The sequence below is a fragment of the Cyprinus carpio genome, chromosome B9 (genome assembly GCF_018340385.1).
Source record: "Cyprinus carpio isolate SPL01 chromosome B9, ASM1834038v1, whole genome shotgun sequence".
NCBI classification, from domain to species: Eukaryota; Metazoa; Chordata; class Actinopteri; order Cypriniformes; family Cyprinidae; genus Cyprinus; species Cyprinus carpio.
In genome coordinates, this window is record NC_056605.1 from 23,052,307 (window position 1) to 23,064,618 (window position 12,312).

The 12,312-nt window shown below is 36.9% G+C and overlaps 1 protein-coding gene across 1 annotated transcript in view; it reads left to right on the forward strand.

The window, feature by feature from the left end:
* Positions 1-12,312, forward strand: part of lrp1bb (low density lipoprotein receptor-related protein 1Bb) — a 247,096-nt gene that overhangs the window by 200,836 nt on the left and 33,948 nt on the right. The window contains exons 52-61 of the mRNA XM_042731628.1: positions 400-528; positions 842-964; positions 2,088-2,228; positions 2,653-2,840; positions 3,915-4,098; positions 4,204-4,289; positions 7,468-7,590; positions 11,083-11,264; positions 11,454-11,653; positions 11,996-12,184. Of these exons, the coding sequence (XP_042587562.1) occupies positions 400-528; positions 842-964; positions 2,088-2,228; positions 2,653-2,840; positions 3,915-4,098; positions 4,204-4,289; positions 7,468-7,590; positions 11,083-11,264; positions 11,454-11,653; positions 11,996-12,184 (1,545 nt within the window). The remainder of the gene's footprint in view (positions 1-399; positions 529-841; positions 965-2,087; positions 2,229-2,652; positions 2,841-3,914; positions 4,099-4,203; positions 4,290-7,467; positions 7,591-11,082; positions 11,265-11,453; positions 11,654-11,995; positions 12,185-12,312) is intronic.

Genomic DNA, 12,312 nt, shown 5'->3' on the forward strand with positions numbered 1-12,312 from the left:
TTCTGTGCCTCAAAGGCAGCATTTTGAATGATTTGAGTTTATACAGGGGCTCAGTACAATGCAACTATTATAAATTGGGCAATTATGAAAATGCAATCATGGTTTAGTATATTAGTAAATATTTGTAGTAAACAAACATTTAATTTGGATTGTAATGAAATGTCAGTAAGATATAAATGATGTTGCTGTGTTCCTAATAACGCCAAATGCAATTAAACACAATAAACGCTTTTCAGAACTTGATAAGCAAAACAGAACATCCAAATGTATTCCGTGCATTTGTTAAAAAGCTTTCACAAATTACTGTGTGATTCTTCTAGATATCCAAATAGGCTGTGATTTATAATCAATAGACCTGAGCAACATTTAATGGTGCATTACTAACAAAATATTCTCCAGGCTCGGTGACCTGCGCCCCAGGGTTATTCAGTTGTCCAGGCTCGTACGCATGTGTCCCCAAGCGCTGGTTGTGTGACGGGGAGAGAGACTGTCCCGATGGCAGCGATGAGCTCGCGGCGGCCGGCTGTGGTAAATATTCCCATTGATTTGTTTAAAATGTCTTCTGCATGTCGATGTGTTATCGATGAAAGCTCCCTTCAGGTGTTGTTCTAGCAGTGATGTCGGCCATTCATTATAATTGCCTGTTTGATACGTGCTCAGGTCAGGATTTAAAAACTCAATGACATCCAAAGAATAAGATTTTCCTAACCACAGGCACTTCATTAGTGATGCGTTTTGTAACGTCAGACTGTAGGCTTTGGCAGATATGACTAGTAGCCCAAGGTGAAATAAGTCTTAGTGAGAATTAATTAAGCTCAAGGTCCTGATGTTTACCCTGCAGCTCCAAATAACACATGTGACGAGAATTCCTTCAGATGCCTTAACAATGGCTGCATTCCAAAACGCTTTGTTTGTGACCATGATGATGACTGCGGAGATGGCTCAGATGAATCGGTTGAATGTGGTAAGCAACTTTTCTTGAAATCTGTCTGAATGAGTAATATTTATTTGCTTTTTCTATATTCCAAAGGTGTATTTTCAGACTTAGGCTTTGAATAAGCAACAGAATAAGCTGTTGAGAAATGCATTATCTCTACCTTTGGTCACTATAATTACCTGCTTTTCCCTTAAGGAATTTGCAAAAGCTAATTTTATTTATTAAGTAAACCGAATACCACAAAACTCAACATTGAAATAGCAAAAATGTGCAGTATTTTAATGGAAAAAGTGAGGCATTTCTCAGTTAATTAAAGCTCTAATGTGAGCCTTAGGCTACTTTGTGCTCGTATTTGTACTATACATTCTTAATTAAGAAGTACTTCAATTATTGGGGTTTTCTAAAAATGTTTTAGAGCTATTTTTTACTTAAAGCTGAAACATCTGTGGGCTTTCTGATGGAGAACTTAGACCCTGGTCTTCATAACATTAAAGGACAGCCTCTCCACAGGACATCACCCCTGTTTAAACAGTAAACTAGAACTGCACTAGAACTTATTGAAAAGAAGTTAAAATATGAAATAAAAAGTCTTGAAAATTATTCATAACAAAAAAGATTCAAAGAGCATTCTCATTAGTTCTTAGAAAGTCTAACACAAGGCATCTGCAGATTATTTAATTGAAAAGTAACATCACATACCTTTGTTATTTTATATCCATCTTCAAGGTTCACATAGTTCATCCAAACATTTAAATTCTGTCATAATTTACTAACACCTTATGTGATTTAATATTATTTTGGATATTGCATATGTCTTCTTTCTTTCATTCTATGGAAAATAAAATGCATTTTATCAGAATTTATTTATCAGTATGTCTGGATTTCTCAAGTCAAGTGGACAACATTTTATAATAGTTTTGTGGTGATTTTTTTTTTTTTTTTTTTTTTTTTTTTTAACAATTTAATTGGAAAAATAGCAGCTTGGACATTCCACTCAAATCTGCTTTTGTGTCCCACAGACAAAAAAGTAATCAAACTCGTTTTAAAATGAATGCTGACAGAATTTAGTTGAGTATTTTTGTGTGAGCTATCCATTTAAGATTGGTAGCGAAGTGTGTCACTATGTTGAAAGTCCTCACTCTTTACGCAGTGTACCGCTCATGTGGGCCGGATGAGTTCCGCTGTGCTGATGGCAGATGTCTTCTCAGCGCCCAGTGGGAGTGTGATGGTTACCCAGACTGCCCTGACCACTCTGATGAGCTGCCCCTCAACCTCAAATGCCTGGCTGCCGGTAATGGCCCAACAGAGCTGTGCCTGAAATATGTTTGACTGATGGATGTGGGGCTTACTGAACATCTGAGGGAATACAAGTGGCCAAGGAACATCATGGATAAAAGCAGGGGGCTGAAGTGGATAACTTTGACCTGCGGGGATGGCATGTTTTCAGCTGAGCATACCAAGCATTTATTTAAAAAAAGCCTTGCACTTACTGGCAGTTGCAGGAAGCTTGAAATAACATTTGGCTTTTGTTGGATTGCAACTTCTATGCCCTCTAGCATTGCAGAGTTAAAGCCATCCAACCATTCATGCTTTATCCAAAAGCATTTTTACATTCACAACTTGGATTTCAACATCACAAATCTGTGTTGTTTGTATTGCTTTGTACTTTTCCTTAATTTGTTTCCTTTGTTTGCACTTTCCTCGATTATTTCTAGAGAGCTTATGCAACAGTTCCTTTTTCATGTGCTCAAATGGCCGCTGTATATCTGAGAAGAGTTTATGCGACCTGAAAGATGACTGTGGAGATCGCTCAGATGAGAAAAACTGCAATGTCAATGAATGTCTCAACCGTCGTGTCAGCGGCTGTACGCAGGATTGCCAGGACTTACCAGTGGGATACAAGGTTTGTGAGGTTTATGAATTTGATTTTTATACATTTTATTATATATATACACACACACACACACACATGCATGCATGTCTTATTTCATGTGACTTTGAAGTTTTGCACAAATGATACTGATGAATTGCTTTGCAGAAACTACTTTGTTTTTGTTGCTGCAACATCTTTTCACTGAATTAGTTTGGCAAACATATAAGTAACAAAGTAAAAAGCTATAGGAATGATTTGTCCAATTTTTGCTTCATTGGTACTTAATTGGCATGCTCAGATCAAGTTTAAACAAAGACTTTGGGAGCTGTCTAGAGGCATGCCTTAAGGAGGGAGACTTTTGAGCTAATTCTCTCGAGTTCCAGACACTTCTGCAGTCTTACTGATTGGCAAACTAGGTGTCATGAGTGCCATGTTCATGTGACCTGTGATCATCAGAGGTGCTTGGAGGCAGTGTCATTCTGTGGCAGATATCTAACCAGTCACCCTAAAAATCGATAAAGACATCACCGATACTGTAGGTACTGTAGTTGAGTCAGATCCTGGAAGTAAAGAGTCTGACTTCATTCACTGTGGTATAAATGAAGGGATGTTGAGAAAAGCTTTTCAGGTTACAACTGAACAAAGAACATAACACGAGTAATTCAATGAGCTACAAAGCATCAGATTTGGAAATTTAAAAAGTTTATAATTCATTGTTATCAGTAAAATGCCAGCAATTTTGTTCTAGTGTAACTTTTAAACCAAATGTTTTTGTTGTTGTTGTTGTTGTTGTTGTTTTGTTTTTCAAAGGAGCAGATGACTCAGAAATAAGTGAACCCCAATCAATTTGATTTGTGTGGAAAAGAGCACTGTGAATGGTTTTTGCCTAACATCTCTTTGTGTGTTTTAAGTGATACAGATTTGAAATGACCTTAAATGATGGCAACATTTTCCTTTTTTTGAGTATTATCACCAAGTTCGTAAAATGGCACTGAAATGATGTGGAATTTTGCAGAGTGGTTTCAGCAGAGAGCTGTCTTTTTTATTATTATCAATTTGCTGGTTTCAAATCAAAACATCTCTATCATTTTTCAATGTGTCAAGTGTAAGTGCTGGCCAGGATTTCACCTGAAGAACGATGGGAGAACATGTGTTGACACTGACGAATGCTCCACCACGCTACCCTGCAGCCAGAACTGCACCAACACTTACGGTTCCTTTAAGTGTTTTTGTGTAGACGGCTATGAAGCTTCTAGAAAAGACCCCAACAGCTGCAAGTCTCTTTCAGGTAAATATAATTTAGTGAATTTCCCCCCAGAATGTGTTTTCAGGCTTTGTTAACTTTACAATTGTCCGTCTTCATCACATTAAGTCACCTTTATATTTCTCACAGCTGAAGAGCCCTTTCTTGTACTTGCTGATCTACATGAAATCAGAAAATTAAGTGTCGATGGATCCAATTACACTTTTCTGAAACAGGTAAAGCACTACATCAACTGTTTTCTAATTATGTTCTCTCATTTATTGTTTATTTTCATACCACACTTTATTGAAAGGCTGCCCATGTAATCTGGCCAGCTGAGACTGTTGTACTGCTTCATGAAATTGTTACTGGACTTCAGAGACCAGATCATAAGATAGAACTGCCGTGTTTGTAAAAGCCTAATAGAGGACCAATTAAGCTGTGGTGACACGACTGTGATAACAACACTGTGTCTATTGTCTCCTACGCCCTTTGAAAACACTAATTGAAGTCATTAACTAGTTTCCCAGCTTGGTGGAGCTTCACGTGAAAGAATTAAAAACACTCCTTCTGTTGCTGGTCTTGAAAGTGAGGAGTACTGTGTACATTTTACATCTAATGTCAGTTAAGCCAAATAATGTCAGCAAAGCCAATTCATTTTGAGATTATAACAATTAACATGAATAAGTTAACCTTTTGACATTTTAACATTAAATGGTATACATTTTCTGACAGACATATCAATGGATTATAAACTTTCAAAAATTTAGTGTTTTTATTAAATATTATGTAAATTTGACCACATGACTCTAGTCCATCAATTAATGTTTTGTGAAGCAAAAAGCTATGTGTTTGTAAGAAACAAAAAAATTATTAACATTTACATTTACATTTATAAATCAACAACACACCTACATTTACATTTACATTTAGTCATTTAGCAGACGCTTTTATCTCATTTATCTGAATCAGGAGAAAAATACACACTGATCAACCACCGTTTACAAACGAAAACAGTCCAAAATAGTTCTAAATAACCAAAAATGTGTTCAAATACCAGCTACAAATAATCAAAAAGAAAACACAAACATATTCTACACCAAAATGAACAATAATGCAAATTCTGCAAGATAAGATTAGATTAAATATTTTGTAAGATAAGTGTTAATTTTATTTCAATCTATTTTGCTATCACAAAATAGTATTTCCTATATAGTATGTCAGCATTATATTGATTATTAGCCTGGTCTTTGGCTATTAAAATATCCATTTTGGTTGACCAAAGTCCTTTACAAATTTTTGCCTTTTATTTTAAGGTTCTACACCACAGGCAATATTTGCTTGTTTTTCTTTTGCATATTCAAGAGTTTGTCTGAAACAAGTATGGAGCACATTTTGAATGACTCTATGAAATGTCATTTTGACTTTATATGTGACTGCCATTTCTGATTGGCCTAGTGTAACAAGTTGAGTTTCCCTGTGCTATTATCCACAGCTGGTGTCATTAGAGGCCTATAGTCATTACCATCGAAATGATGATTCTTAGTGAAATGTGAGTTTCCTCAATTCAGCGCTCATTACATTATTCATACCAATTGAGACTGTCATCCAGGGGAATGTCTATAGGGCTCTCAGAAAACTCTCCCCTTTATGGAGTAGTCTCATCAGCAATCATTCAATTTAATTTATTCCATTTTGTTTAATATGAGGGAAGGAAGGAAAGCTTTTGTACTTAAATATGAGTGGCCCCTGTGGCCTCTTGTCGACAATCGAGGTCTTTGTTGACCTCACACTGGCATAGTGCATGATCTCGTTTTCTCTGTGGAATGCTAGTAGTTAGCTATTTATCGAGCTGCCATACAATATCCATAATTAAAGCATTGCCTGTCCCTTCAGTTTGAAGCATAGCCAGCGCAGTAAAATGTGCAGTCACCTGGTCATTAGAAGCCCACTTTTATCACCCTGAATGGGTTTATTTTGCAGTAATGACTGGCTGACTGTACATTATTCTGCTCATTATTTATAATCTAACATGTAGGGAAAAATAGTGCATTACACCATAGACAACATCCTGACTATAAGATAAAAATTGCAACAATATTGATATATAAATTTATTGGCCAGTTAACTAACAAATGTAGTTAAAATTAAACATATTTTCCTTGCAGTTTTTGTCTTGTAATGGTGCTTTTTCCTTTCAATTTTTTTTTTCGTTTGTTTGTTTTGTTTTTTAAACTTTGCTAAATTGATCAAAAGTTCCAGTAAAGAGATTTACATTGTTACAAAAGATGTATTTCTATTTATTTCTGTATTTATTTTTTATCAGTGCTGTTCTTTTGAATTGTCTATTTATCAGAATAGAAGTCTGAAAAAAATATATTTATATAATTGTTTTCCCCAAAATATTAAGCAGCACAACTGACGTCAACATTAAGAAAAAGAATGATAGATAGATAGATAGATAGATAGATAGATAGATAGATAGATAGATAGATAGATAGATAGAGAGATAGATAGATGATAGATAGATAGATAGATAGATAGATAGATAGATTAGTTTAGTGTAGACTATGATAAAACCAACACTGTAATTACTTTTAATAAGTGAATAGTTTTTAATAGGTTTAATTAAGGCAATTTTTTACAGGTAGAAACTGACCATTTTGCCAAAATATGCTAGTTATAGATAGTGTTTCTTCTAAACCTTACTACCTCACTATAAATGCTCATGACCTCTAATAGATCTCTCTTGTATGTTCAAACTGATGTCACAAGAAACATAACTTGTTAGTGGCCTTAAGATAAGGCTGCAGGTTCTTGCCACAAGATTAGGCTAAAGGTCTTTTTGGGTCTCAGGGGTCTCACAGTGCTGATGATCTGATGGGGGTATCAGAGCTTTTCTTCATCTGTCATCATGCCCGTCAATCGATCTAAGCATCCGTGGTGAAGTGGGCAAAGGCGGGAGGGCTAGTGAGCGGTAGACTGAGTGACAGCAGTCTGACCTGAACATGACAGTAATGAATGTTCCCACAGCGTTCACTCTGAAGGCTCTCTGAAGCCAGCATCCACATGCATCCAATAGCACACTGCGTCCTCTTCCAAAATCAATACGATGAAAAGACATCAAAAGAAATTTGTTCTCTGTATGTTTCATGTCTGTAGTACATCCATGCCAGATCCTGTCGAGATAAGCATACGCGGAAGTGGCTAATTAAGCCCTCCAGCTAATTAAATAGCAGAATAAGGCATAACATCTCATTCTTTTTTTGTTCTGCATACTTGATCTATGCGTGCTGACTACAGCCTTTACCCAGCTAATACATCACACTGACTGCGCTAACAGTCACATTTGTTGTGCAGTTACTTAATTCACCTCTATTACCTCAATGTTGTGTTTCCTTCTCACTTCCATAGGGCCTTAACAACATTATCAGCTTGGATTTTGACTACAAGAAGGAGTTCATTTACTGGATTGACTCAAGCAGACCCAGTGGCCGGAGGATAAACAGAATTCGCCTTAATGGCAGTGACCTCAAGGTGTGTATGATTTCTCATTTCTCTTAATAATTATTATGGGTCACAAAGGACTGACAACAATTGTAATAGGTCTGAACTAACCGTTATATGCCATGTTAGCAACAGGGAAGCAATGAAGAGGTCTAAAGGTAACATCTGAATGTTAGACATCTGTAATCATACAGCCATAAATATAAATGCTCATTTTAGCATTATTTCAGGGACTCGTTAAGGTCACATGGTTAGCGCTTAGATGCACATCTTTGCCATGTACCTGCTGAGCAACACTTTTCCCCATCTCATTAGCTTCATTGCAGGGGCCAAGAGCCTCATTTGGCTTCATTACACAGTGTTGCCCCCTCCTGATTTATCACCCCTGCTCAGCACAAACTAAAGCTATTTGAAATTCATTAGCATTCGTGGGTGTAATCTTCAGGATTTTGGAAATGGAGACGATGCAAGCTGGTACAATATGTTTAGATTGGGTAGGAGACCTTTACCCATCATTAGCTTGGGATATAATGATGCAGCTCCATTGGGGAAGAACAACTTAATTGATGATTTTATTAATTCATTATTTACTGACATGGAGACGCAGTACATTCGTCTCCTAGTATGCTGGAGAGACATGACAAAAACTGACTTACCTTACAAAAATGTACCATTTAAGTACCAATATGTACACTTTAGGTACTGTGGGCAGCTGTGGCCTAATGGTTAGAGTTGGACTTGTAACCTGAAGGTCGCAGGTTCGAGTCTCGGTGCTGGCAGGAGTTGTAGGTGGGGGAGGGAGTTAATGAACAGCGCTCTCTTCCAACCCTCAATACTGTGCCTTGCTGAAGTGCTCTTGAGCAAGGCACTGAACCCCCAGTTGCTCCCCGGGCACTGGATATATAGCTGCCCACTGCTCCGGGTGTGTGTTCACGGTGTGTTCACTTCTCACTGGTGTGTGTGCACTTGGATGGGTTAAATGCAGAGCACCAATTCCGAGTATGGGTTACTATACTTGGCAAATGTCACGACTTTCACTAATATGAACCTTTAAGGTACTTAAATGCACCCTTTCGGTGTAAATAAGGAATGGTGGTAAAAGGGTACCACTCCAGGAATAGCTTTTGTACTTTTTTTTTTTTGATCAAGATTTAATAACAGCTTCTACCCCAATTCCATAAGACTGTTTAAAGGCACTGCTACTTCTGACATATAAATCTAAGATTTCTTCACACTACACACTCAATTGACTGAATTAGTCATATCACATCTCAGATCGCTTACTATTAACACTTTTTTTCCAACTGTTCTTCCTTTCTAAATGTGTTGACTTTCTAGCAGCTCCCTAGTTAAATTACTAAGATGTGTGTAATATGACCAAAATTCTTTCTTTCAAAATGTTTTTTTTTAATTAAAGTCATACTATATATTTATAAATTTTGTTGCTTAAAATAGGAAGATGAAGAAGAAACTCACATCCGACTATTTGATCATTTTCATTTTAGACAACCGATCGTATCCTTATTGATGATTTTTTTTTCTTGCTTACACAAAATCTAAATTCCTCATTTTTTAATTACTCCCACCATGAGTACAACCATCAGACTTTTCACCTGCAGCATACAATCTATTTTATTAATACATTTTGAGAATCACTTACTCTTGCTTTGAACTAAACCAACCAATATTTAAATCTGTTTATTGACTTTGACTGATCAGATATGTGCACGAGCCACTGCTGCACATAAGCATGTATGTATGTATAACTTGATGTATGTATGTTGCCTGCAAGACTCTCCCCAAGTCTAATGTACTGCATTAAATTGTTGAATAATAATTGTTTATTGCAAATCATTTATTGCAAACTTCATCTGGCAAGATGAATAGAGAATAGAGTTACAGATGTTTTTCGATGCTGAAGGTGTAGCCTGAATATTCATTACCACATAATCAGCATTTTTTTACAGACTTCAGATGCATTATTTTGCGCAATTGATAAACAGAAGCAAGGAGCAAGTTACAAGACTGCCCCTAGCAACAAATGTTTGGATTCTGGGAACAGTACACTATGGGTTTGATCACTGTAATGTAATGAGTAACTCCTGCAATGGAGCACGTTTGACATGATGCCTCAGGCAAAGCCTTTGGTGTGATTCAATAAGGGAATTTGTCTATTAATATATAATAGGCCAAAGTTGATATGCTATATGGCCTCATCAGTTAGCATGCTGTACCACTCCATACAAGTGTCAGTTATATATTTTGGCTCTATGTTATGTGAATACTGAAATCTATGTTGGTAGGCATCATTTAGGACACATGCCATAACTAAAACTTTTCAATAATGTCTAAAAGATCATTTTGAATATCATATACAGATATATAAATTGCAGCTATTCCGGGAATCATTCATCATGTGATTTTGTGATGAGTTAGCCTTCATTTCCACACAAATCAGAGCTTGACTAGATCACTAGAATACCAGAAGCTCTTTCTTTCCCACTCGGAATATTAATGTTTCCCCTCATCCTCTCATCTGGAGGCACTTTCCTGATTGGGGAAATATTCGTCAATCATTGACATTTCAGAGAATTTTTCAAGCTCAGCTTTGCTGAAATTACTGCTGAAGGGGTGGTCTTGTCAATTGGCACGGCTACATACACCCTGTCAGATGATGATGATGATAGAGAAGATCTCAAAGCTTATCATGTCTTGAAGTGACAGCTTATGTTGGGACAGCAAAGTTTGTGTTTTATCAACATGCAATGCAGTATTAGCTTCAAGCACTATACCAAACAGATAGAATAACTAATTTAAAGGAATGGTTTATTCAGGAACAAATATTTTGTAATGATTTATTCACTTTCATTCTGAACCTGAATTACTTGCTTTCTTATGTTGAACACAAAAGGAGGATTTTGAAGAATGTTCTGGTCACTCTTTTCTATGCAATTACAGTGAATGGAGACTGAGGGTTGAGATTCTGATTCAAGAATGAATCATTTCACAAAATCAGCAAAAAGAAGTCATCCGTCTTGAGTGAATCATTCTTTTGATTTGCATCTTTTCAGAGAATCGCTATTCAGTTCATACAGGTCAGAATGATTCATGATGATCTGGCTCTCACGTCCAGCTCACTGACTCTAAATGATTACATTGCAGCCTGTTCCTCAAACAAAGCTGAATTCAGAGGACAAATACAGTGTGGTGCATTATATGGACTACTTTTATGGTGATTTGTTTTGAGCCTTAAAAAAGCACAATGTCCTCTTTAATGAAACCGCAAAAAAAAAGCAACGAATCCTAGATTACATAATTTCAACTTTTGTGTTCTGCTGACAAAAGAAACACATACTGGTTTGGAACAACATGAAATTGAGTAAATAATGACAGAATTTTCAATTTTTGGCTGAACTATTACTTTAATGACCTGTTTTCCCATTATCCTACTTGCTCATTAAAGTAGTATTATGAGATAAGATTATAGTGACTGATCTGAATGCCACTTATTTGCTTTATTAGATTGTTCACCGAACAGCTGTGCCAAGTGCGCTTGCTGTGGACTGGATTGGGAAGAACTTGTACTGGTGCGACGTGGAGAGAAAGACACTGGAAGTGTCTAAATCCAACGGTTTATACCCCACTGTCTTAGTGAGCTCTGGCCTGAAGAACCCAGCGGACTTGGCTCTGGATGCTCAAACCGGGTACAAATGCTTCCTTATTAAATTTGCACAGTATCCTTTCTGCTTCAGCACCATCAATCCAGGGAGACTTTATTTTGTCACAAGAAAAAGAACGAATGCATAGACCTCCAGAACAATGAGAATAGCTAATCTCTGCTTGAAACAACTGTGATGTGAGTTCATGAATGAGGGTCACTCTCTGTTCCTCAGGTATGTGTTCTGGATTGACTGTTGTGAAAACCCTCACGTCGGTCGAGTTGGCATGGATGGCCAAGGCCAGAGCGTTATTGTGAACAAAGAAATCTACAGCCCCTCAGCTCTGACCATTGACTACACAAACAAGAGAATCTACTGGGCTGATGATAATCACATCTTTTTTGCCAACATGGACGGTTCTCAGAGGCACCGGGGTACAAAATGAGTCGTAATTTTGTGTTGTTGTTTTTTTTCATGTATTGGATTAGTCAACCATAATAAGGCAGCAATTGGATAAAAGAAACCGCAATAAAGCCTTTCAACAGTATAATAATGCAAGGCCACAATCTTCTGTGTATGTGTGTGTGGAATATGCAAAAAAAAAAAAAAAAAAAGTATAACATTAAAGATCTGTCATTGTACTTACAGTACATTCACAAAAGTTATACTAGAGTACAGTAAATTTGAAAGTTGTAGAACAATGACTGAGTAAATCACTTATAAATGCAGTGATGCAACTTTAATGATGGTGCATGGTATAATACTCTCTACCTCAGTTCCTCACGACCACATCCAGGGTGTGATGGGGCTCACGCTGTTCGAGGACTTCATTTATTGGACTGATGGGAAGTCCAAATCTCTCCGTCGAGCTCATAAGACCACCGGTGCTAATGCTGTCGAGCTCCTGAATTCATGGCAAGCCATTAAGTCTGTCATTGTCTACCACCCACTGCGCCAACCTGAAGGTAGAGACTGTTTAAAATTAATATTATATTCATTTTACACTTGGTTTGTCCAAAAATGAAAATGCTGTCATTATTTACTCACCCCTACACAGCTCTTGCCATTTATAGAGACTTAAATCTTGGTCCAT